Source organism: Pholcus phalangioides, unplaced genomic scaffold (assembly GCF_987345545.1).
Source record: "Pholcus phalangioides strain wild (caught in Gottingen) unplaced genomic scaffold, Ppha-v1.0 ptg000009l_1, whole genome shotgun sequence".
Lineage (NCBI taxonomy): Eukaryota > Metazoa > Arthropoda > Arachnida > Araneae > Pholcidae > Pholcus > Pholcus phalangioides.
The window spans coordinates 7,291,502-7,318,943 of record NW_028301602.1 but is presented as its reverse complement, the minus strand read 5'-3'; the positions used below and the strand labels follow the sequence as shown (position 1 = coordinate 7,318,943).

The 27,442-nt window shown below is 34.7% G+C and overlaps 1 protein-coding gene and 1 non-coding gene across 4 annotated transcripts in view; both read left to right on the top strand.

Moving 5' to 3' along the window:
- LOC149081684 (cell adhesion molecule Dscam1-like) overlaps nt 1-23,412 on the top strand; it is a 174,460-nt gene extending 151,048 nt beyond the window's left edge. The window contains exons 12-27 of one of the 3 annotated variants that reach the window (XM_089237084.1): nt 7,591-7,716; nt 9,255-9,428; nt 12,226-12,373; nt 13,334-13,485; nt 13,920-14,051; nt 14,899-15,072; nt 15,184-15,254; nt 15,418-15,664; nt 15,785-15,883; nt 17,318-17,506; nt 18,453-18,755; nt 19,815-19,982; nt 20,358-20,474; nt 21,354-21,409; nt 22,015-22,099; nt 23,202-23,412. In XM_089237084.1, the coding sequence (XP_089093210.1) occupies nt 7,591-7,716; nt 9,255-9,428; nt 12,226-12,373; nt 13,334-13,485; nt 13,920-14,051; nt 14,899-15,072; nt 15,184-15,254; nt 15,418-15,664; nt 15,785-15,883; nt 17,318-17,506; nt 18,453-18,755; nt 19,815-19,982; nt 20,358-20,474; nt 21,354-21,409; nt 22,015-22,099; nt 23,202-23,215 (2,255 nt within the window). In that variant the 3' untranslated portion in view covers nt 23,216-23,412. Of the gene's footprint in view, nt 1-7,590; nt 7,717-9,254; nt 9,429-12,225; nt 12,374-13,333; nt 13,486-13,919; nt 14,052-14,898; nt 15,073-15,183; nt 15,255-15,417; nt 15,665-15,784; nt 15,884-17,317; nt 17,507-18,452; nt 18,756-19,814; nt 19,983-20,357; nt 20,516-21,321; nt 21,410-22,014; nt 22,100-23,201 lie in introns of those variants that run through there. The other 2 variants (XR_016193327.1, XM_089237085.1) reach the window with 2 other exon arrangements.
- Nucleotides 2,176-2,259, top strand: TRNAL-CAG (transfer RNA leucine (anticodon CAG)). Its single transcript has one exon. It is a non-coding gene; the product is annotated as a tRNA-Leu (tRNA).
- Nucleotides 23,413-27,442: the final 4,030 nt, after the last annotated feature.

Genomic DNA, 27,442 nt, shown 5'->3' with positions numbered 1-27,442 from the left:
TGTTCGCAGCTGAAGATACGTGCCTCCACTCCATTCGTAGCTGAAGATGTCTGCCTTCCCTCAGGCGTGGATCCAGAGGAAGGGATGGGAACGAATTCCCCCCCCCTAAGAAAAAAGCCGAATAGTACGTTAAAATATGTTTGTCCCGTAAAGTACGGGACGATCAAACGGAATTTTACAATTCGCCCCTCCCGTCACATCGTCCTCGGTCACTCTTACATGTATACGTATCCTAAAGATCCATATTTACCATTTAATGCAACTGAACTGATCAATCGGGATTCTTGTTTCATTTCCCCCAAAATTCAGGAATATCCGGTTTCCAAATAAAGTGGAACTTCAGCGAATGTTGAATATCAGTAAAAATTTGAATAAAATTATCTTTTCAGCCAATGTCTGTCGATAACTAAATGAATTAAATTGGAACTATATTCACGAAATTTATATTCATTCCAGAAAGTGACTAGCGCATTTGTTTCATAGGAAACTCCGTAAGAAATTCTGAATGATTCAAAATGCTACGTATATTATGTAAACGCATATCAATTTGCTTCCTTTGAGAAGAGTGGTAAAATTTCTTTACATTTCTTCGAAATTTTGATGATGCTCCCATAAAATATCGACTTTTACCCTTCAAGTTCAATAACTAATTTCAAATGTCGAGTCGTATAAAATATTCCATGAAGCGTAACAGCTCACTTAATTGAACTTCTCCATTAGTCTCAACATGCATTAAGCTCCATTAGCTCACACTGAACAGGCTCAGCAGGAAATTTATATGTAACAGGAAGGATGGGGGAGAGTGAGAAGGAAATTGAAAATTTGTAATTAAGCTAACTCTGCCCTTACGCATCAGTGGATCTTAAAGATCCTTGATTATCAACGTGTTTCGCTTCATGCAACTTATTCTCATGTTTTCTGTGAGGAATACATTTTAAGCAATAAAATTTATGGAGCTGGAAAATATTTCAAAATGTAGAAAACAATTATTGACTACACATTGACCGAATTAAACACTTATGGCATGAAATTGAATTTTTGTTTGTCATTTACAAATCACCGTGTCGGGGAAAAATGTCGCAGATAAAATACTGCCCGTTCTCTGCGCTTTTTTTCCTGCTGCGAGGTTAAAATATAAATTTTGTATTAAAAAATGCTTTATAAACAGTATTTGCCAATAATTTCTGAATAATAATAAAAAACTCAAATTATACTGGGAAAATTTACATTTTTATTATAAAAACATGACAAAAAACATTTTTAATTTCTAAAAATTTCATGCTGGTGAAGGATATTTACATACGCTGGTTATATGATGAACAAGTTGGTTTTTTTTTAAAGTGGGGGTGAAATTCTTTATGCTGAGAACCGAACTTTACGCAGAGGCGGATTATTCGCAGTAATGTAAGATTTCTTGATAAACTCTCAAAGATATAGTCAAATCCCGTTTTAACTAATACCATTATAGCGAAAATCTCGTTTGAACGAACACTCTTCTGATACCCCAGATAAGTTTGTATAGGAACAACGCAAAAACATGAAATTCCTTTAGAACAAAATTTCGTTATAACGAAGTGATTTCTCCTTTCTCTTGGAGTTCGTTATAACGGGATTCGACTGTATATCGCTCACCTTCTGTCAGTTTTAAAGGCTCCTTCTGTTAAAAGAAAAATTACGATAAAGAAATATAAATCAAGATAGTCAAAAAACATTGGATTGAAGAGAGGGAAAAAACATCGTCATAAACACGCCCATAAGTACTGACGTGAATGCGTTTGTTTGTGTCTTGAATCACTTATTAGTACTGAAATAATGTCATTATCATCTGCTTTGTCTTCGGAATAGCTAACTAACGACACCTATGTCGTCTATTTTCATTGTGAACTGTTTGAGATGTAGCAGAAAAAAATATTTTACGCATCGTTGTCGTGGGAGAGACAGATATTGAAACCGGAGTGATCATTGGGTGCACCGTTGACACGCATTTGACGGTACAATTGCTTTTGATTTGCATTAAGTACTTCCTGAGATACGAGTGCTTAAAGAATTTCGTCACGCAAGTTTTTGCGAATGCTCCTAGTACCGTCGTGTCCGGCTATCTCAGTCGGTAGAGCAAGACTCTTAATCTCAGGGTCATGGGTTCGTACCCCACGCTGGTCGCAAATAGCTTCTTGTGTCAGGATGGCCGGGCGGTCTAAGGCGCTGCGTTCAGGTCGCAGTCCGGTTCTCCGGGCGTGGGTTCGAATCCCACTTCTGACATGCAACTATTTACTTTGCCTCTTTTGAGGTAACGGAAGTAAGAAATACTAACCCCCAGCCCGGCAAACATAGTTCACCATATGGGGTTCCCCGAAGGGAGCATTTCTTTTTCTCCGCAAAAAAAAAAAAAAAAAAAAAAAAAAAAATCACATCTTACCCTCCAGGGAGCAAACACTAACAACTCACGAGCAGCAATTTAGTGTCCCTGAGTTTTATAAAAATTACTTCACTTAAGCATTATATTTTACATTGTAATTACATATATCACATTGTAGATACACATTCACATACCACATATCTGTCCGACAATCATTCGATCTTCAACATAAAAAAAGGTAACGGAAGTAAGGTGCTTTGCATCAGTCCGGGGTTGTGAGCGGTTCTATCCATCTATCCTAGTACTGTCAGGCGAGTTCAAACCAACAATCTTCGTAGCAGGTGTCCCGTGATCTGACTGTCACGGATATGACTGATCTGCCCAGTGATATTGACTGCACAACGACTGACAACGAACGAGGCCCAAATTACTGAAGGTTTTCAATATTATCATAAGTTTTACTAATTCCTGGGATTATTCCTCTTAATAATTCTTCAATTATTTCTGTCATATTTCTGCAATTATTTAATTCCAAATATATATTAATTTTTTATTACTGGAACTCAATTAACGTTATTGATTGACTGATGTAGATGCATTTTCTAGGGCGTACGGAGTATATTGACTCCCATAAGCTTCCTTATTCGATACTGGTCCGTACGAGATGGATGAACGTTGGAAATTGTTTTAATGTGGTATTAATGTGTGTGAGAGTATATGTGTGTCGAAAAACGCCATTAAAATTTTCCATAATTTTTTGAATTATTTTATTTCAAAACTCCATTAAATTTTAATTTTCGTGTTATTTAAAAAGTTCCAAGTTCACGATACACAGAATTAATCTAATTTAATTAAAATTGTATTCAACACTGAATTTACATCCACACGAAATTTTTCATTATTTTTTAATATTCAACGTTTTACATTTTTATTTTTGTATCTATATTTTTAACTAGCTATAATACTCGGCGTTGCCCGGGTTTTCTTCAATGAGGCTTTTTTGGATCACGTGACATGCCCCTCTTTGTTTGAGGGACATACAAACCGTGTCCAAGTTCACCAATATAGCGACTTCCTGCGCGACTCATGAAAGAAACAAATCTAGATTTGAAGAAACGTAAAAAAAAAAAAGAATATGTATATATATTTCTATTTTTGAAGGGTGCTAGGTATTTCGATTCCCCACTTGGAACTTCAAGTTATCCATCTCTGCCTGTTTCTGCTTCAAAAAATGCTTAATTAAAGCTGTGAAATTTTTCGATGTACTTTTTACGGGCCCATAATTAATTTTAAAGCAACCTAAACTATAGGAATTTATGCAGTTCAGTATTAAAAGGCAATACGGAGACATTAATTTTCATGCTTGAGAAGATATAAATAAAAAGTTCAAATCAATGTTATTGCATGGATATTCAACTCAAAAGTAGGTCCGGCTAATTACTTCATACTTAATTTTCTGGGCTTCGTATATCTATCTCTAAAGCGAACTCAATATTTCAAAAATCGAGTATTTAATGCAATTTTTAAAATTATTGATATGATAGAAAAAAACCACCAAATTTCCGCATTTCTACATTAAAATCGGCAATTTTAACACTGATTTCTATGGGGGATCATCCTTTGCCTTACCCTCAAAGTGATGCTGATGTCTATTCAAAAAGTTCTTATTACTGGGAGAATTGAATAAAGTGGCAAACCATTATAACGGCATAAATATTATGCATATACTGACAGCGTTGAAGAAATGACAAACCATTGTAAAGGCATATACACGTCTTAAACGCGTTGCTAGGGAACCACGGTAACCAAAGTAAACGTTCAGAAAGTGATTGTTGAGGCCCAAAAACCATTGTTGCCCGACAGTTTTTTGCCAATTTACGGCATTTGCCCTGCTCTGACGACATTTTAAAGTAGCCTGTTGTTCAAGTCGGGTCCCATTTGGTACATATGCAAAATTTGGCGACGATCCATCTAAAATTGTAGATTTGTATACAGAACATACATACACACACATAGACACGCAGTCAAAAAATCAATTTTATATATATGAATATTCCCCCTTGCATATATCATACATTAATGTACAAAGTGTCACAAAAATTCGTAAATAGTTTAAAACTTCGTAAAAATACATGAAGGAATTGGTATATTTTTATATTGAAAAAGTTATTTTCCCATAAAACGATTTTTTTTATTCAGAATGTTTTATATTGTGGTCGATAGATGACACTGCACGAAAGCGAATACCTCGAAATATGAAAATCAGAGTCCTATAAAATGCATGGTGTATGGTTGCATACTTTATTTCTGAATTTTACTATTAAAATTGCGTAAGGCATTTATTGTGATGTTGGTATCCGTAGGTAAAGCCCTATTGGTGGACTTGTTTTACCTCATCCGGGAATCACCGGCTTAAGATTTTGAAAGTTTCGGACAAAGAAGAGATTGAAAACTATTTACTAGTTTTTGGGACACCTTGTACCTCTTTTTAAGATGAAGATTTCTCCAAAAATATTTACAATCGGCTTGTAGGGTCTCCGGAATCACTAAATGTCCCTGGCTTCGCTATTATTGGACACACCGGACAACATGTCCAATAAGGGCGACTCAAAAAAAAAAAAAAAAATTAGTAATATGTTTTTAATTTCGGTGAATTTCACTCCTTTGTATCGTTGACTATACAGTATACAGCATTTCTATCCGTTTCTCAGTATTACTTCGTAATATCTGATCCCGATGTGCGAAGTTTTCCCGTTTGGTGTCAGCCAAGTCGCAACGGTTCTATCCCTGTTCAATAAACTCCTTGCAGAGAATTAATCAAAGTAAAACACGCGGGCGAACATTGACTTTCGTGGAATGATTATCAGTAGGAAAAGGTCTTTGTGTGATGTGGAATTCTATTCGAACATGACAATTCCACACTGATTGATCACTTTCTCCTGCCAGGCACCTCGTCAAAGACAGCATCAGCATATTAGCGTGGAAAGTAGGATGAGATCTCGGGGCTTTTCGGCAGTGTCTATAGAATTACTTGATGGTCTAATGCACTCTATTATCGTTTTGTGTATCGTTTTGTAATTGTAATTGAGTACAGAAGTTGTTGCGTAAATTTTTATTTTAATGTAAATCCTTGTGGAATTGACTTTATATATATATTTTAAAAATTTTGTCTCTTGCATTGACGTGGATGCTTATTCATCAGTATTTCTGATAATAGTATGATTGATGATCTAATTGGTACAAGTGCAATTGTTTGTCAAATCATAAATATTGTTTTCTTAACAATTTTTAATTTTAGGATTAAATTATATTTTAGAATTTTAGTGATTAAATTTTATTCTAGAATTTTTGTATATATTTTCATGATAAAATTTTATTCCAGAATTTAAATCATTTTTTTTGTGATTAAATTTCCTTCTAGAATTTTCATGGTTATTTTTATGATCAAATTTTCTTTCAGAATGTTTACTATGAATAAATATTATTCTAGAATTTTTATCATCAAATGCGCTACTTTGTAATTTTCATGATTTTTTTTCTGAACATTTATTAAATACTATTTGTATCTTTATAATTGTATTACCTTTAAATAAATGTGTTATTCGCCAATATACATCATATACAGAGTTCCCGTAATTGTATTTGAAAATATACAAAGCCATCTGTGGCTAGTTCCAAAAACCGGACTGGCATGGAATTCAGTGTGGAGATTAAAATAGACATGGAAAGTAGTTCTTTGATATATGTAGGGTTGGGGCGGAGGTCAGAAGAATTCTGCATAAAAATGAGTTAAATGTCTTTAAATGCAAATGCTTGGCCACAGAAGTGCAGAATGCGATATATATACAGGGTGATTATAAAAAAACTATCCCGACATATGGGCCCCTAACTATCATACCATTCACAGAAACTGAATGAAATTTTGGCATAAGGTATTTTGATGTATGCGCTCAAGAATGATATGGGAAAACAACAGTGTCACTCTAACAGTTACGGTTACAGTGAGAAAATTTCGAAAATATCAAATGGCAACACCAAGTTTTTTGTATTGGAATGTGATCTCCATTGTGAAAAACCCTAAATAGCGTTCGAACGGCAACTGTAGCATTAAAATCACCGGCGGTAGATAGGCTAAAAGTGAGGACAACCAATAAGGACAGAGAAGCAGCATAATATAAAGCATTTTATTGTGTTTCACTAATGACCTTGTGGAGGACTAATCAGGCTGGGATCTCAGCCGAAGAAACGGTGTGACGAATGAAACGAACATTAATGCTCTGGTGCACGGCAAAGTCCTTTTTACTTTTTCCTTGCCTAGCTCCGGGGATTTTCGTGCTACAGGTGCCATTCCAACGCTATTTAGTGTTTTTCAGTATGGAGATCTCATTCCAATACAAAAAACTTGGTGTTGCCATTTGATATTTTCGAAATTTTCTCACTGTAACCGTAACTGTTAGAGTGACACTGTTGTTTTCCATATCATTCTTGAGCGCATACCTCAAAATACCTTATGCAAAATTTCATTCAGTTTCTGTGAATGGTATGACAGTTAGGGGCCCATATGTCGGGATAGTTTTTTTATAATCACCCCGTATATATATATATATGTATATGGGGGGAAAACAACTTTTCGGTCAGACATTACAATTATCAATTCTACTTAATCATACGTTACCTAAGTGCGTTAGGAGTTAAATTATCTCACCTCAACAGTCCAATGCTGCTTTTCGTGAACTGAGAGCCGTCAAAACTTCTAACTTGTGCAAAGCCCTGCTTTCAACTAGCACATTGAAGTCAATGATTCACGCATGTGAAGAAACAGGATCCAGGATCGTAATAGTTCCGCCTTGTACAAGGTCGAACCCCCCCCCCCCCCATACCACAGAAGCGAATTGCAGAAAATTTTTTCACGTGGCCCCCCTTCTGAACTGGACACCCCCAGGTACACCTGGGTGAACCGCGTTAAGACGGCTTTACAGCGAGTAGATTATTACAGATAATACATGCCGTGGTTTTGTGCGGCAGTTGGATAATGGTAAATGCAAGGTATAGAAAAAATCTTGTGATAAGTTTCCTGGTACTATCTGTAAAAAAAAGTCCAGAATTAAAATTGGTGTTTCGGTTCAATTCATTCACTGAAATTCATTTCACTATCCATTCCGAATTTCTAAGAATTATTCCGCATGTATGGGTGGAAATGAAATTGCATTAATTTATATTTCTTGGTTTTGTAGTACCACCTCAGTGGACAATGGAACCTCACAACATGACTGCTACACTAGGTAGGAAAGTCTGGTTTGATTGTGCAGCGACTGGTTACCCCGCACCCAGTATACTTTGGAAGAAATTGATACGTGCAGGTAATGCGGATAAATATAAATTTACTTTCATATTTTTGAATACAGTCGACTTCTCCGCTTTATCAGATATCAACAATTCCAGCACTCAATATCTGATTATATCTGGGAACAATTGAATTGCCATTTTGCAACCTAAGTATAGTTTGTATGCTGAAAACTGATGAGGGATCAATATTAATAGAGCTTCTCGATCAATATTAATATAGCTTATCGATCAATATTAATAGAGTCTCTCGAAGAAATTGGATATCCAAAAATTAAAAATTAAAATTATATTTAATTACAATAACCACATACCTATAACCACATACATAGGGATTCTAACCTTTTCCTAGGATACTGCTCTCTTTCGGCTCAATAGAAAACAAAATATAATAATCAAATGTACTGAAGACAACTTGAACACTAAGAATCCTATTTTTTTAATTTTTACTTAGTGTAACATATTTTCCATCAATTTCAAATGATGTCAATTTCATCAATTTCAATAAAATCAATAAGTGAATAGCGGTTGATGTGTATTAACAGTTGGCGTAAGAAGTGTAATATTCGATTAAACGAGGAAAATTCGTTGAAATTATTATTTTTTAACGGGAACTTTGTCTCTACGGAATAAGTTTCGGTGCCCGAGGGATTTATCTGCCTAAGTTGGGTCGACTGTATTTTGAAAATATATTTTTCTTTAAACTAATGCTTGGAAAGTTGAAATTCGTCAGAACATGGATGTAGAAATATTCGCTCGTATCTTTACAGCAGAGCAAAAAAAATTGCATTTCCTGCAAAGTAACTTGACTTGAGGATAACTATGGATAAATTTTGATACTAGAATTTATGACAGAAAATATTTTTGTGTGATATACTTTTTTTTGTTGAAAATTTTCGTAATATCTTGAAACAGAAATGAATGAGTTTTTCGCTGAAACGCTTTTACTGTAATTTATAAAAATTAGAGGTTATCGTCGCGTTAAATATTTCATTTTTCTTCTACTTTATACTCTTTCATGGCCCTTGTGATAAATTTCTTAGACGTGGAATAAAAGCAGAAGTTGAAAAAAAAATAATAGAAGAAAACGAACTGGCAGCGCGGCCATGATTAACGAAGTTACGGATACTGTTAAAAACTGCGGTAAATAATCTTCGGGAGATGAATCAAGGAAAAGCCTCATGCCTCGAAAATGGAGGCTCATCGTTATAAATGGGCCTGTAAAGCGCATTTTGTATGTGTGTTGAAACAAATAATCCTTTTTTAATGTATTTTTTTTTCTTATTCAGCTTCTGAAAGTCGATCAAAATCACTTTTGTTTTAGGAAGCATAAAAATAAACAAAAAAAAAATATAATATTAAGATCAAAACCGCTAAATATGGCGTTATATCCATGATTAAGAACCGTTCTCGAATGGATTATGAATATTACGGGGTGATTTGTTTCGTGTGATGAAATTTGTTTTCCGTTCAGATAAATGCTCGACGCTGTGAATGTATCAGAAATTATTCTGAGCGATGGCTGCGTTTCTTGTCTTTTTTATTTATTTTATAGATGATGATGTAGAAGATTTCACGTGGGTTCATTCTAGTCCTAGAGCTCATCGATTTAGCAACGGGACTCTGACTTTGAATGACATACGTCAGGAAGATGGAGGTTTCTATATGTGTCAAGCTCATAATGGACATGGTCCTGGTATTTTCAAAACCATACACTTGAAAGTACTTGGTAAGATAACAATAAAATCAATATCAAAATGGTGAATGAAAAAATAGACGGTGTTACGATAGGTTAGTTGGTGGAAATATTAAATAACACAAGAATGTCAGTGGTTAGTGGTATCAACTATTACCTAAATTATTATTATTTTTTTGTTTCTTCAAAGATTTCACAACATTTAGAAATAAGAATCTAAAATGTCTTATGGGGGTTTGACATAGTGAGCTAATATTAATCGTGGGCCTTAATTTGTTTTCCAGTTGTATATTTGTCTGAATGTCAAAATACATTGCTTTCTCTACACTGATCGAAAATAATATTGTGAAAGTCTCATTCATTGCTAAACTTTAACGAAATCGTATAGTCGAATCCCGTTATAACGAACTCCAAGGAAACCGGAGAAAAACCCTAGAAAACACTTCGTTATAACGAAATTTCGTTGTAAAGGAATTCCGGGCTTTTGTATTGTTCCTATGTATCCTTATCTGGGGGGATTAGAAAAGGGTTTGTTAAAACACGATTTTTTTCGCTAAATCGGTATTCGTTAAAACGTGATTTGTCTGTATAATCATAATTAACATACTTACGCCCGAGAGTGCGCACAATTATTTGCACAATGTACACTTAGGCAATGAGCCCCGTATATACACTGGGTGTTGGAAATTTTATTAATTTTTATGATTTTATTTATTGTATTCATAAAATAATAAATTATTATTATATTCCTAAATAAATAAATTATTATAAGTACATTATCCATCAATTATTTTCGAATTAATTTATTAATTTTCTACTTGGAGTTTATGAGTAAATAAAAATTACAAATTTATGAAAGAATTCATAAATCCCGAATTTTCAATCAGTCAGAACTTTCCTTACATCTGGAGTTATTTCATTAAATTTCAAGTTTGTCATTATTATTATTTTCTGTCTTCTTTTTAAGATATTTTTCAGCATTCCTGTAAACGTGAATGTCACGTGCAAACAGACGTCCTTCCTGGTGGAAGAAAACCTTTTTATTTTTTTAGTGACGTGGGTTTTTTTCAAACTAATTCACTCCTATGTGGTTAAAGAAGTTTCACTTGAAAGAAATAAGTTTATACATTCACCATTGGAAGATATTTTCTATACAAATTTCAATACAAATGTTAATTTATACACACACATCGGAACACTCTAGTTTTCTAACTTGTAATCTTTAGCCCAAGGGCCTTCGACCATTCAGTCGCAACGTCCAACGGCCAAATTAAACTTTCTATGAAGCCCGCGGGGCCACCATGTCATACAGCGAAATTCTCGATTATTAAACGGGGTTTCCCAATTTTAGTAGACACTACTATTAACTCTAAATTTATTTCTGCCATTAAATTTGAATTTTTATTTATTTTCAAGTAATTGTCTTTCAATAATTAATTAACATATTAGTTCTTTTTAATTGATTATTCCTTTTATTAAATCTGAAATTTCGAAAATATTCTTTTCAGAAATTCTCAATTTTGTTCATGAATTATTACTTTCAACAACTCTGAAAGTTTAATCTAAACACTTCTGAAAATACTCTCAATAATTTTCAACGATTTCAGTAATCCTGTATCAATTTGTTTAAAAATAAATTATAGATTTCTATCAATTATGAAATTATTATTTTTTCAATAAATCTGAAATTATTTCGTTCATTAAGGTGTTTTTAGCATTTCCTTTAAGTTCTGTAACTATGTATGAATTTTGGGTAACGAATTTGGTCTCCCGAAATATGTAGCTATAATGAAAAAAACGTACGCCTAAAAAATACTTTTTCTCGGGGTCACCCCGAATTCGTTACGACGGCCATCTTAATGTATCAAATACAAATACAATTCCACAACAGGCAAAACGCCCAACGAGGTGGCTGAGGTGCCTGCACAGCCTTACTATTAAATCTGGAAAGTATCTCACAATATTTATAAACAACATTTTATAAACAACAGTTACGAGCCATTCAAGTATTACGTAAGCAGATTTTCAGCCATTTTTGATCCCCTCCCCACTCCCTTGTCAGCAAAAGTCAGCAAAACACTGACCCACCCCCCCCCCCCCGCCAGCAAAATTTCGTCAGCAGCCTAGAATATTTCATATCATCAAAAAGGGGTGGTTGATGATGTAAGCAAAAACCCCCCTATCCCCCCCCCTTGTCATCAAAAGTCAGCAAATCCGAAACCCCCTCCCCCTTTCGATGCTGACGTAATACTTGAATGACTTCTTACCAGAGCGCTTCTACGAATTTTCTTTTGGAATTTCTTCGTTTTCCTGCCATATAACTATATAAGTATAGTCCTGCCCATATAACTATACTTATAAAGACCCCCCTGCTTTAGTCTATAGCTCAAAGTCTAACTAGCCTGCGTGAAGAGATAAATAAACCACTTGTGTTCAAATAACAATAAAGAAAGGGGAAATAAAACTAGCAAAGTTTCAGACTATTTGAGATCAGCAAATCAAAATTCAAACTTTAAATTTCATTAGGAAACGTCTCAGCCGACTATAAATATAATATCCAATGTTCGAACATGTATGTATAATAAGTTCTCGATAGTCAAAACTAGCATGTGCCATAAATCACAATAAAGATAATTCCTATTACTTTAAGTGAAACTCTAACATAAACCTATGACAAGAAAAAAAGAAAAGAAAAACCAAAAGTCAGCACTAATGTTTGTAATGCAGATAAATTTCTACAGTTTTGGAGTTTTACCAAACTTCATTTTTCCTCCGAGTTTTTTCATCATCATGATTTTATGTTGTTTTATTTCATTTTTTTTTCGTCCAGTACCACCACGTTTCAAAGAAAACTTTCAGAACAAGATCGTATCAGAGGGAACTGAAGTCGTGCTGAAGTGCACTGCAGAAGGAGATCCTCCAATCGATATATTTTGGAAGAAGGATGAGATAAATCTCGAAGAAGAGCCTCATAACAGGTACTCCACTGATCGGGTCACGTGTTTTTTTCTTTCTTTCTATCTTTCTTTTTCTTACAAAACAGTTTTTCCCCCTCCCCCCAATAATTTTTTCCCCCTCCCATATACAGTCTCATCTCCCGATTACATTCACAAGAAACGGGAAAAAAATACCGGAGATACAAAAAATACGAGAGAATAGGAAAAGAAATCCAGACCCGTTTATTGATTTTAGATTTCGAAGGGGGAAAATTCGGAATTAGGTTCGATCCGCCATCGACAAGATCCGAATAGTATATGGATGTATATACAGCTCTGAAAAGGTTCTCAAGAGAAATGAATGGATCGAGTCGGTATTGAATGGAATTATATCTTTTGAGGAGAACGGGAAATATAATATAACGGTGCTATAGGATATTTTTTGAGGGGGTATTTCTTTCCATATCAAATAATAAGAGGAGGTTTCCGAATCAAAATATATTATTACATGAATCATTTAAATTTGAATTTTTCCGTCTTCGCGATCATAAAATCAATATATTAATAAAGTACTTTATAGACTGACAGATAATCGATAACGCAGAAAAAAAAACTTAGACTATATATCATTGTATGATAAGTTCGAGATTTCCAGAATTTCTTGGGGTTTTTTTTTACAGTTATTATACTCCTTCAGGGCTATATGGATATGTTTTGACTAAATATAGTTATTGGATATTAGATTCTAGTAAAAAAAACCATTCTTTGATATTTTTTCTAATTATTTTGAAATGCCTGAATTTGTCTAGGTATATGATTGATGACGCTCAGCATTCATTATACGGAAATATTCCCATAGAATCGATATCATAATTGTACAGTTCTTTTTCTACATGGGATGAAATAGAGAGATTTGAACTTTTTCACTTGTTACCGTACCTTTATCATTATTACCGATTTATATTTTATCGTATATCTTTTGTTTCGTTTCTGTTTGGTTAGATATTCGACGAGAGAAATACTTGGAGAACGTGAAACGACATCGGAACTCTTGATCAAATTGGCATCTCGTGATGAGGATACTGCTACCTTCTCTTGCATCGCTAGGAATGATATCGGACATGATGAGATTTCTCAGCAGCTCGTTGTTCAAGGCATGTCTACTAATCAAATGTTCATAAGCAGATATTTTCTGAAATTTATTCAAATTATCAAAACTGAATATTATTTCCTCAAACATCCAAGAATTTATTTTGAATTTGAGTTTCTTTGTCGAATAATATTAGGAAGTTTCCTGGAAAAACCCCCGTTGTATCAGCAAATCTAACTTTTACACTTCAAATAATCCCATTTATATAGAATTCGATTCCCTCAGTAATTACGCATATATAAATATTTTGAATTAGCTCTCTTTATTGTAAAAACAAATTGCATCCAACCAATCTCTGTGGCTGTTCTGGTAGTGACTTTTATCAAAAATAAAGTGTCAAAGTATTTCAATTTTCTGAAAGTTGAATCGAAATATTGAGAATGATTTAAAATCTTTCGAGATTTTCATTACTTTTTAAATGACATCTTACAATCACAGGTGTACCAGATGCTCCAGTCAACATTACCATAGCAGAAATAGGAAGCAGATCAGTTACAGTGAGGTGGGATGTGCCACATGATGGAAATAGTCATAGGAGTGGCAGTATCGTTCAGTATAAAGCTGATGCTGGTAATCAAACTGTAAACTTTTTCTTTCTGTGTGATTGATATCTTATTATTCAATTGATGGACACGATGAAATCCATAAGAGATAGTTTTTGAGAATTTGTAATTTTTTTTTCGTCTGTTACGCACGTGAAATACTTTGCTTGCAAAATCTCATAGCTTATAAGCCAATCTATCAAAGAAATCTGTAGTAGCTTCATGTAAAAAGAGTACATAGGCACAAAGATGTAGGTTTAGAGACATTTAATACATATTTTTCATTAGTTACATTGGATAAATTATTTTTTGTGTCACATTATACATTATTATAACTGATAATTATGCTGTTCATATTTAATGGAAAATTATACAGGGTATCTCCAATTGTCGCCATAAAGTTGCCAAAAGTAAAAAAAAAAATCCTGATAATTGAAATCATCGAAAAATCGCCAATGAAAGGAAACAAAGGGCTTGTGTAAACCGCAGTGGACTAGAATGTTTTTCGAAAAATAAGCGGATAATGTAATGAAATAGAAGCATATGAAAATTTATATCGTGATATACGTAGTGTATGAAAATTATTTTATATATATTCTTTGATTTCATTGAGGAGTAAAATTTTAAGATAGCTGCTTAAAATTAGAGAGTGAAACGATCTAGGTTAATGATCACCTTGAGAATAATTAACAATACTCAACAAAGGATTTTAGTGATCATTGAAAACAATTTTTCAAATGTCAAAGTCGATACTTGAACAATTTGCAAGCATAAAATTCAACCTAGAAAATCAAGTCTTTTCCAAACATGCTAGGAAAAGAAAAATATTATTTTATTCCCTTTTGAAACTATTTTTTTTTAATTTTTCATAATAGAATCAAGTTGGGTGAGCAGTTTGACATCTCAGCTGATAATATCTGGCTCCGAGACCAGCGCGACTTTAAGAGGTCTTAACCCAGTCACAACATATCAGTTACGAGTCGTGGCGGAAAACGGCTTGGGAAAGAGTCATCCCAGTGAAATAATCAACGTAACTACTGGAGAAGAAGGTGCTGTATTATTCAATTATGGCTGTCGTAACCGCGTGCGTTAATTTGCGGTGCATCAATTATGCATGTGAGTTCCTTGAACTCATCTGAATATTTATAATTATTTTCCAGCTCCTTCTGGAGCGCCGAGGGACGTTCAAGTTCATTCGACGGGAGCTCAATCTATGAAAGTGTCTTGGAAAGTGAGTTCCGACATAACAAGTTTCCATATGCATATATATTAACACATGATAATACAGGCATGGTCGTTTTAAGAACGTGAGATATATATCCTTTAATATTTTTGCGTTATTCTGTGACGAAATGACTTTGGTGATCTAATTCTCCACCGCTTGGAATTCACAGCCGCCTCCCGAGGACACTTGGAACGGACAAATAAAGGGGTTCTTCATAGGATATCGCATATCTTCCTTCTCAGATCCTTACCATTTCCAGAAAGTGGAGACGCCACCGAGCAGCAACGACGTCTTTCTGTCCACGTATATCACCGGCCTGAAACCTTTCACTCAATACGACGTGGTCGTGAAAGCTTTCAACTCCGCCGGAAGTGGTCCCAAGTCCAGCAGAATTGTTGGCGTAACGCTCGAAACAGGTCCGAAGATTTTAAAGTTTTTATTTTGAATCTATTGAATCTATTGATACCCATGCACATAGGTTGATCATTCTGGGTGATCATTCTGGTTCATGACTAAAACTTGGTGTATTCTTGCAGCTCCTCCTACGTCTCCTACTGTGCAAGTTGCATCGTCTTCGACAAAAGGGATTGATGTCAGCTGGGGAAAGAATGGAAGAGACAAATCAGCTATAACAGGTGGCAGACTGTCTTATCTACTCCTTACGTAGAACCATTGAAATATAGTTGTTTTCTGTATTAGAGTCATGCATTGCAGCAGCGCGTGCCTTAAAATTTGGACTCGGAGCTTCTGATCCCAATTTTTATTTCAGTGATATTATTCAAGGACTGGAGAAGAACCTACCATTATTCAAGAAGAACCTACTTCTATATATACTTATCCAGAATTTTTTTCATTGAAATAGCGTTGTTCTCTCTCTCTTCGGCTGCTCTGTCACCTTTTGAATGTCGTGTGTCATGGTTGCTGACAAATGCTTCACCATGTACTTTTCTGTTGCACTTCATCAACGTCAATTTTTTCATATGCCCTATTTTTCCTCTGCCAAAATGATCTTTCACTGCCAAATTTTATCTTCAAAGGAACCAATAATTGAATCACGGGGAAGAAGAATAGTACTAGTATCGAAAATTTTCGATTCGAGATAATGAAGTTCTAAGTTTCAAAAGAAAATAGTACTACTTAAATTATTCAAATGTAAAACATGCCTGGAACCTATTTCCTGGAAGGCTGGTATAGTACCAGTTCCATAGTTCAGGGGCACCAAATGTCTGCTCGCGAAATGTTAATGGTTGCTTTCTGGGGTGCTTCCATAAAAAAAGGTGTTTTTGTTTTTCTTTCTTTCTTCCCCCATAATCGACTCTGACATCAGGCTCTCCGAGACCGTCCATCCCTTTGGGAAAGAAAGACTGCAAAACATCTCAAGATGGACTCTCTGGGTGGTCAGCGGTCATGTCTGTCTGGTATAGTTCTGCTCTTACACTCAATGTATAGATCCACATTTATCGAAACAATTCGTAAAAAAAAAAAAGAAGCGAGATTTGGATTCTTGTACTGTTTTTCTCACCGATACAATAAATTCTGGGCGAATCTTTCGTGACCTATGTCGAAAATTTGTGAAAACGTGAATGTGGTGGATAAACACAAATTCATTTTCCTTATCAAAAAATAAGTTTATGACCAAAAAATAAGTTTATGACCAAAAAATAAGTTTATGACCAAAAAATAAGTTTATGACCAAAAAATAAGTTTATGACCAAAAAATAAGTTTATGACCATTAGCGTGTTTTTTCAACTACAACATCTCCCTTGAACTCAGCTACTGAAGGAATAAAGAAGCTCAGGTGCGTTGGTCGAGATGACGAGTCCACATTTTAAGAAATGGGGTTTTATTTGGAATTACGCGCCGAACTACATCATTAATTCGAACCAATGATGTAGTTACTCCTATGCTCTATGTATATATATACCCAGTACCCATAAATGCATGACTTTCAGAGATAAGAAACTCTCCTAAATAAGAAATGACCAAAACCGTCTGAATATTAAATTTCAGGATTATTGTCTGTAAATTTTGGGAATGTTGACTATGATACGTTTGATTGATTTCTCAGAGTACACGCTGCATTACAAAGCTGAAGGTGATGAGCAATGGCTTACGAAGAAGTTGAGCGGTGAACTCGAAAATTATAACTTGAGTGGACTGAAATGCGGCTCAAAATATAGCCTTTACATGACCGCTTCGAATAGCTTGGGAACTGGAGAACCAAGTACACCGGTATCTGCTAGAACCAAAGGTGGAGGTATGTAATTTATGTACTAACTTATGTATAAACTTCCACCTCTTTTTCGTTGTAATAAAAATTGAAGCTCGAAATATTGTAAGAGCATATGCCATCAAACCAGTAGAATTAGCTGGGAATAAGTTAAATCATTCATTGACTATTTATGAGATAAAATTTTTGTGTTAAATGATACGCGTGTGGTAAATGTGATAAATCAGGTTGTTATGGATAATCACCGGTATGTATAACAAGCGGTCATTATGTATAATCGCCGATTATTTTGGTAAGTTTGATCAATTTCCCTAAATAAATCACTTTCACCACCGATTATGCATAATACCCAAGCGCGCATTGGTAAAATTGATAAATCGTACTATGTTATAAAGTACATGCATTGTATCATTATATCGAGATCTGATCGCAAAATTTTTCACCATTATATCACGGTCCGACTTTTTTTCAACATCGATACTAGACTCATTTGGGATTTTTTTTTCGTATTTATCAAATTCATTAGTTACACTAGGATATTATAATCACAGTTAAAGGAAATAAATTTCAGGTATTCATCAAATTTACCAACGACTCTTGGGTATTTATCGCTTTTGGGTATTATTACTTTCACCGGCTAACATGCGTATACTTATTATAATAAGCTGGTGAAAGTGATAAATTTATCAATCTTACCAAGACAAATGCAAATACAATGCCACAACAGGCAAAATGCCCAACGAGGTGGCTGTGAAAAAGATGCCCATAAAAAATATGGATGTCATGTATTTCAAAAATATAGCAACCCAATTAAAAATGCAAAATGCAAGGCGATTGGTAAGTATGCATAATAACCGGTTATAATGTATAATTACCGATTTATCACATTTACCATGGCACATACTACAAGTTATTCAGATTTAGTCATCATCATCGTCTTAATGAAAGAAATATATTTTTTTTAATTCCACAGCTCCGATGTCTCCGAAGCTGGAAACGTTCTTGAGCGTAAACAGCACTTCTGCTGTTCTGCACCTCGATGCTTGGCAGACTATGGGTTGTTCGATATCGAGCTTCAATATTCAACATAGACCGAAAGGAAGGAATCAATGGTCCAGTGGATCGACGATAAAAGCCGACACCGCTCCGAAGACGTACGTTCTTCATCCTCTAACACCGGCAAAGGACTACATACTGCTCGTCACAGCTCACAGTGAAGCTGGCGCGACTCAGAACGAATATTATTTTCGAACTCTTCCCGTCCATAACTCATCTGGTGAGTGTATGATAGAAAACGCGATGGAATAAGTAATCTCGAACATGCTTGCACGACTTTTAATCTCAACGACATTTGAGACAGAAAATATGTTTAATAGCAAATTTCTTAATATATTGCCTCAGCATTCGATGAAATATATACCTACATCTTATAGCTCTTAGACCATACTGTCTATGAAACTAACTTACTATTGAATATAGAAATGTCCTCTCCACTTGTCAATACAAGATTCATCGAAAGACTAGTTATTTGTGGAGAAGAAGATTACAAGGAAGAAAATTCATCACTGCCCCCACGGGAACTCGAACCCCTGTCTCTCGCTTGCCGGACGAGTGCTCTCGTCCAGAGTACTCGTCCGGCAAGCGAGAAACCGGGACCACTCGTCAGGCAATCGAGAGACCAGACCTCGTCCGGCAAGCGAGAGACCAGACCTCGTCCGGCAAGCGAGAGACCGGAATCACTCGTCCGGCAAGCGAGAGACCGAGTCCCCGTGGGGGCAGTGATGAATTTTCTTCCTTGTTATCTCTACAAATAACCAGTCTTTCGATGAATCTTGCATTAACTTACTATTGTTTCGCTCACATCCATTGTATCTTCAGGTGCGTAGTTAGGTATGGGTCTATGTAGGAAGTAGAACTGATTGTACCGAATTCGACGGATATCTTGTTGAATTAGCCGAAATGATTCCAATGAAACAAATCAGATCTCAGTTAAAAACAACTCGGTAAAAAAAAAACTTACTTTTATTGCTTTCTGTGGAGACCCACGCACAACTGAAGGTAACCGCCACAGTTGTGGGTGAAACATCAAGAAGTGGAAGACATAGATCGGCCTAAGATCCAGGAAGTAGATACTTCAATGAATTTTTTCGTAGTTTTGAAAACATTTAGGTGTATTCAGCCGCACGAAGTGCATTTTAAATGGACTTGAAAGGTCCTAGGTTAATTAATCTGCTGCTTACATCTGAAAAATCTGTAGCACTCCGATGACGGTTTGAATGTATTTTTGATCGCATATAAATAAACATTTTCAATCTCTACGTGTTTGAATTTCTAGGTCCTTCGTCCTTCCCAGCTTACGGTACTCAAGAAAAAGAGCAACCTTTCTACAGGAACGTTGCATTAGTCATCCCCGTTGTGGTTTCATCACTCGTTCTAGTCATCATCATTTTCGCAGTTGCTGTTTGTTTGAGGAAACAATCCCAAGATCGTCGAGAGCGAATTGGTAAATATTTGATATTAAACACACTAATTCATTTAATTCATCGGCTATTGCCATCGAGGGAGATGAAAACCTATGGGGGGGGGGAAGAAAATTACAGGATTCCTTTATTCTATTTTATGTATCAATACATTATTCGCTCCAAAGATTACTATGAGTGTCATCGAGATCTGTAAATCTCTACAATGAAAGAATGTAAAAAATAATCTCGTCATTAAATAATCCAATAGAAAATCGAAAAACAAATCGTGCTGAAATTTATTTCGTTTCACTAAACCACACACTACAGGAGAAAGATAAATATTTCTTCGATGATTTCCTTCACATATCGTTCTAACATGAGATAAACACAAAATATTGTATTCGATTATTTCGCAGATTATGGAAGTCAAAGGAAAAGCACATGCGATTCATTGATGATGAGCGACATCAGCAGCAAAAAGAGCGTTTATTCTCCACAGGCCAAAATCGCCTCCCATTATTCCGTGCCTGCAGGTGAGGCCCGATTGCAATTTTCTCTTTGACCGATCGAACAGGTTTGGAAATTTCTTTCAAATGATATTTCGCAATATAAAACTATTCATGCTCAGTAAAAATATAATGTTTCATCAACTTATATGATTATAATAATTTTTGCGTCCGTACTTTTATTGATTTGAAGATACTTTTTTTTTAGGAAAACTAAATATATGGTACTGCTTGTCGTTTGTAAATGTAATTAAGATACCTCATGTCCTGAAAATCCCGCTAGAAAAGACTTTCTTGCAACGAGTAGTAAATCCAATATATCCGTATAGTGATTTCCACTTTTTATTCAAAATGCAAATGGCAGCATCAACTCTGACACTAAATAATATTTGTCATACTGTAATATATATATTAGACGTACCCATTAACAGGTTGCAATAAGAAACTCAACTTTACTCCTTCGAGACTTGGCAGTGTTGTACGTTGTCGTTTGCTGATGTACCATATGCACATAAAACATGCGCTGATACACTCACTTGAACGGGATTCATGACGAATTATTCAAATTACTAACAATTTATAAGGTTTTCTCGCTTTTCGAGAAATAATTATATTTCATTAATTTTATGTAAACTATAATTTTGAATATTAAAAATGTAATAATTCCAATCTCATTTCTACTATAATGGAAGTTTTACTGATTGAAAAATAATCTTCATTCAATATTTGTAATCACGAGACAATAGCAACTGTGCATTTATATGCGCCTAAAAACGATATAATTTCTTCTTTTTATTTACAATATTTGTAATTATTATATATTTGTAATATTCCATATTTTAATAAAGAAAAATAATTATTAATTTTTGTTTAGATTAATCTGACATTCAAATTTGTATTTGCAAGCGGCAAAAAAGGGGGATTATGCGGAGCCATACGTATGCGACAGCAACGGGAGACAAGTAAGATAATAATTTCAAGAAATCTAAAATCGGAATCAACTTGAAATCAGTTTAATCTTATCAATTTCTACGATTTTATCAATTACTTAATATGGAGTGTTCGTCTATTTCCAACTTACTCCATAATTGTATCCGCATATGATACTGAAGATTTTTTTCCCCGTTCAATTAAAACGCCGCTTGGTAATGAAAAGCTACTGCAGCGAAAAACAATATATACTGTCAATATTATTATATAGCTTAATATTTGAATTATTTTTATGCGATTTGAAACAAGAAAATTGGAAATAAAATGCGGTGGAAGATTATAATATTTTTTTCTGTATTTTGTATTGACCGACGGAATAAATCGTAAAGTAAATTTATTCGATTTATTCGAAACTACAGAAAAACCCCCTCTTAACGGTCAACCCTCTTTTGCGGTCAAATAATAATTTCCCATTGTATAACAAAATTATGCATTTCAAACTCCTGATTAACGGTCACCCCTCTTTTACGGAAGATTTTTTTTTGCTCCGTTGGTGTCCGAAAAAGAGAGGTTTTACTGTATTTATTAGTATTCTATATTTACTACTTTTAATATTATTACTACTAATCTTTCGTAGGCATCAGATGGTTTGTTCGCAACAATCAAAAGAGGCCCAACCAGGCCTCTTCATGTATCTACTCAACAGAAGCCAGTTTTGCCTAGTAAGTAACCGTTCGGCTGTCTATAGTGGCAAAAACAATAATTTCTACACATAGATTTCTTTTAATTCAATACTTTCATAATTTTTTAACTTTGTATAAGTAATCCGGTAAGATAAAAAAATTTAAACAGGCCATCGGCTTACTTGTAATGTGAGCGTATGCATGGCCCTGAAATAATTATATTAGTGGAATTACGAGTGTTCCAGGTTGTACTGGTGCTGCCATCTGTTTCTCATTTTTTTTAAATTGGAACTGACAGATGCTTTAATTTTCGTATTTTGTATGTATTGAAAGTCTGCCTACTCTCTGGCTGGAATAAAGGCTGAAAAAATAAAATCTAAGTCTATCAAGAATAAAACGTAAGGCGTGGACGGATGTACACCCTGACCCAACCCTGAGGGCATATGGAGAAGGGCAGCTGAAACCCAAGGAAAATTCCATAAATCGGATTTTCGAGGGAAATCCAGCCCAGCATTGTGTCTAAACTGATGCTTCTTGCATCTTTTACTAAATTTGACTTTACTAAAAGTTGAAAAACGTTTACTACATCTTTTACGAAACTTGGCCCAAAAGTGCAATTTGCGCTAAAATGGTTCAAATGCACAGATAGAATGACGGGTCATTGTACGTATGAACGTAAAAAATTGGGGTCAAGATTTAAAGTAATCCGGCAAGGAGATGCTATTTTTCTTAGGTATCAAGTTGTAACGGGATTGTAGAACGGTGGTAGGTACAATGCATATTGTAAGCGTAAATCCAGAATGGTCGGAATTAAACAGTGGAGGTTCGTGATTGGTCGGATGAGACTTCAGTCTTTCCTGTTTAAAATCGGTACAACCACCCATCATCAAAATAATGGGGTTGGTCTTCAATTGCGCTATCAACTGCTTTCTGTAGATAAATGTAGTTGAGGTCGTCCGAGTCCAAAGTCTAGCGTTTCTGTGATGTGAGTTCGGCCGGCCTCTTCATACTTTGCCCAGATTTTGGGCATTAGCCACTTCGCGGAGACGCTAAACTTGGAACATGGACGGTAAAATACACAAATGTACGACAAAGTGATGAGAATTTATCGCACTAATGTCCATGTATCCTCCATTTCTAGACGGTAGCACGTGACAGAATCTCGACGAGATGTGTTGAACATTTATTCTCTCCCGGATATGGTGACACACACCCTTGTTGGGGTGGTACATGTGGAATAACTCCTTGTTCATTTGCCAAATGAATCTTTTTATATATATATATATTACAATGTGTATGTAAAATATCATTACTCGATATAATTACCTTCATTCGGAGGTAGTGTCAAAACAAATTTTGTACAGTTATAAATAAATATTTTTACTGTTCTCACTGTCTATGAGTTTGTAGTTCAGTTATTCTTATCAGCATTTAGTGTATTAGAATTCACTTATTTTTAAAGCTCCAAATACAAATTGGGGCTTCCTCTACCACCCAAGATTGAAAAATTATCTATTATGTATCTGGATTTTTTATTATCTTACGCCAGCATTGCACTATAAAAGTTTGATTAAAGTTATTTTATAAAATTCGAAAAATGCAGCAATAAGCGTATTGGTTATATTCGGGAGAATATAACCAATAGTCTTACTGTTTGTTGTTTATTTTCAAATTTTGTAAAATATCTTTTATTAAACTCTCATAGTGTAATCCCAACCTTCGATACACTTTCTTCTAAGGTATATTTAATCTTTTCAAAATTAATTTAATAACATTCGCATCGTATATACTCTTGGAAGTAACCGGGTTATTTCCCTTGATTTACTACGTGATACTTAATCGCCGCTTAAATCCAACGTATCATAAAACATAGAACTTATTAACTGGAAATTCATTATAAATTCCCATAATTTCCGGTAGGAAGTTCCGCGAAGGTAAATTTCTTTCCGTAACTTTTAAAACAGTAAATGTCGGTGATTTATCGTGATAATGAAAATTAACGCGATAAAAACCAGTCATCCACGAAAATATATATATTTTATGGAAACCCGTACATTCGAGAAACATGATAAGACATCGACCTCACTTTAAAAAAAAATCCTTATAAATTTTAATTTTTTTTTAAAACATTATCTAGGAGCGTTCTGGGAAAATATATCAGTAACAAGAGAAACACTCCGTAGAATACACGAAATAAATTTTAGCTGATAACGTCAAATAATTTTTCAGTCGAAATTACTAATATCTCCACCATTAAAAGCATTAATATATACTTTTTTATGAATAGATAGTTTTCATTCATTAATAATAATGTGGTTAAGATTCGCATCCATCTTTTATTAATGAATTATTTCAATAAATCCAAACCAAAGTTTGAATATTTATGACCACAAAAATGTGTTACATCATTATCAGCGTTAGCGTGATAACGATCTATATTCTAAGTTTTTCTATTTCTTCCTTATTTTCTAATGCTCCATCTAAGTTCACTTTGTCAAAGTAGAATATCAGTTTGTTTCAAGTGTTTTAGACCAGCAATTGATCGCGAATAATATCCGAAATGTAATATTGAGTCATTTCAACGGTATCCGAAATTACAAACTTGTTTGATAATCAATTTCATAATTGTAACTTTTCAATCCAAGTATGATGAATATTTCATATATTCAACTAAATGTGTCTCGATTGTCTCTTGACCTGCGTGATCGCACCCGTAAATGCTGGAACCAAGATACGATTTCAATGAATGCGAAAAATAAAATTTAATATTTTTTACTTTCTTTTATTAAATACTGAAGATATTTCAACGAGTCTTTCATCTTGAAAAGTTTGAAAACAAGAATTGAATGGGAATAGGGAATAGGAATTGAATAGCCAATCTCAAGAACTCAAAATGCCTTCTTCCCTGCAGATGCCTGACGTTTGCAGTTGCTTACGTCACTTCCCTGAGTAGTTACACATAGTACATCTATCAAACAAGACGGATCACAATTGATGAGCTTATTTTCAAAAAGGAACATTTCCACTTTTGCTAATAATACAGCAGAAGTAAAAACGTATTCCTCCTGAATGGACTGCTTCACAAAAGCAAGAAATAGCCTAACTGGTAGTATATCAGAGTAGTAGAGAAGGATAGTTAAATACTATTTTTCTATTGATCAACATTCAAGAAAGTTATCTTTAAATTTTGGAAATGTTCCGTTTTGAAAAAAGAAAACACCTCTTGGAAATGTTTGTTCCCTTTCGATTAAAATCGGAGCTGGCTAAGTATAATAAATTGGAAACTTCAAAAAAATTCTTCGTATTTTTTGATGTCCTTATAGAAAACAAAATGAGATTATAAAACAGTAGAAACTTTCAAAATTAATTAACAAAAAATAAAGCAAATATTGCAGAAACAGTCTGAAATGACAAAAATATACTTGCATTCCTGTGACTAAAGTAATCACAGTTCGTTTAAGTTTGCGCAGCTCTTATTTCACACGTGACTATCGTTTACTTTCTTCATCAAAACAGATACAGTCTTCATCTTCACAGGATCTTCACCACTTTCCTCCTCGTTATGAAATTATTATCGGTACCTTGTAACCCTGGATCACGTTCACATTCATCACCATAGTTGGTTTTAAACAGATAGCTCATATCATTCTTCTTTTCGGAGGTTAAACGACGTTTCTCAAAAGGAGCTGGACACGAAGCAATCATGTCACTCCTTTTCCTCTTCTCAACTATTGACCAAGAAAAGAAAAATCTTCACATCACTTTTTGTTCAGAAAATTAAACTCGAGAAATTCATTTCTATCATCCGGTTTCGTCCTCCACTCGAGGCAAATCTGTTGCTGCTATTCAATCAGAAATAAAAGACGAAATGATATCCAAATATGCGACTGCAACTTTATTCACAACAGACACATTCCCCCTACAATACTGCTGCTATTACTTACAAATAAAGAGCGAGGGAGAGGTTCTTCTCTTTTCTACAGTGAAACCTGTCTAAGACGGATACTGCATGAGACGGAAACCTGTCTTAAAAGAAATCAAAATTTAGTCCGTTCACAATGATTTGTGCTTTGATTTGCACCTTTATACATGAAACGGAATATTATTTCAGTCCCTTGACGTTCGGTCTCGTACAGGTTTCACTGTATAACCAAAACTAAACTCCCCCACATCAAGGGGAACGAAATGAGCTCTGCATTCCGGACAACATCCATGTATATAAATACAGATTCTATTTCAAATACTGTCGCAATATTTAATACTATTACATATTTACAATGGAAATAAAATATAATTGTATATACATAAAATCGAGATAAAAAAATGATAAATTACAGAAAATAGTATAATTTCATTAAAAATAAAATAAAATCACGTAGAGCGGAACTCCTGTGGCCCTATAGCGAGAGTCAAATTTAATGATGAATCACACATTCCTTAACACTTTTGAAACGATAGTGCGGCATGCACCTCCTGTTGTGGAGGTTCCCCCATTTGGTGATTCAAATTTTTTTATGATCGCTCTCCTTGCACTGCTTATACCTCTAATTTGGTTGTACGTACTATTGCCGCAGTCTCCACTGAGTTTCTTAACACACAAAATTTAGCTGTAAACAGCTTGGAACTCCTATTTCTTTTTCAGACTTCATCTTTTATGCATTTTTCCCTCTACATATGTTCGTTTGTCTGATTAATTTATGGTTTTACTGATATCCGTTGATTCTTCCTTCCAATTTCATATATTGATTGTATTGTGAACCTAGTAAAGTCAGTCTTTTGGACTTTCACACGTATACTTAATATATAAATAAATAAATAAAAACCTCAATATCTTCTCAGCCCAGCCAAAAACGCTGTCCTAAGGCAAAAACTATGTGTTCTTATTGGGAATGCAATCTATATAGATTGGATTTCGACTGAAGCGGTTATAAATATGTTACGTATTATTTAATAAAATTTCCGGGTATATCCATCTTTTGGGAATACTTCGATATCTCTCGTATAGATGTGGAGCGTGTCCAATCCTTCGTGTTGGATGTGTGGATTGACCAGTATTAAGAGATCTATTTTGTACCCACTGTAAAGATTCCATTGAAAGCGTCCACAGTGTTCTCCATAGCACATGACACGAACACGGGAAAACGGATTACATTGCAACGCATAGCCACAGATACTATACACAAGAGGACAACGTCTAACCTGTAACCCCGACTATCCTGGTAACGCATTTGCGTTACTTTCGTGAGCACCACTTATTGATTCTAGAAGGTTTTGCCTAGCCAAGGAACGTACCCTTGCTGCTGTTTTGTTAGTAACATAAGAAACACGATCATTCTAAAATGCGGCTTTGAAAGCGAGTTTGGAATATTGTGCTTCGAAGAA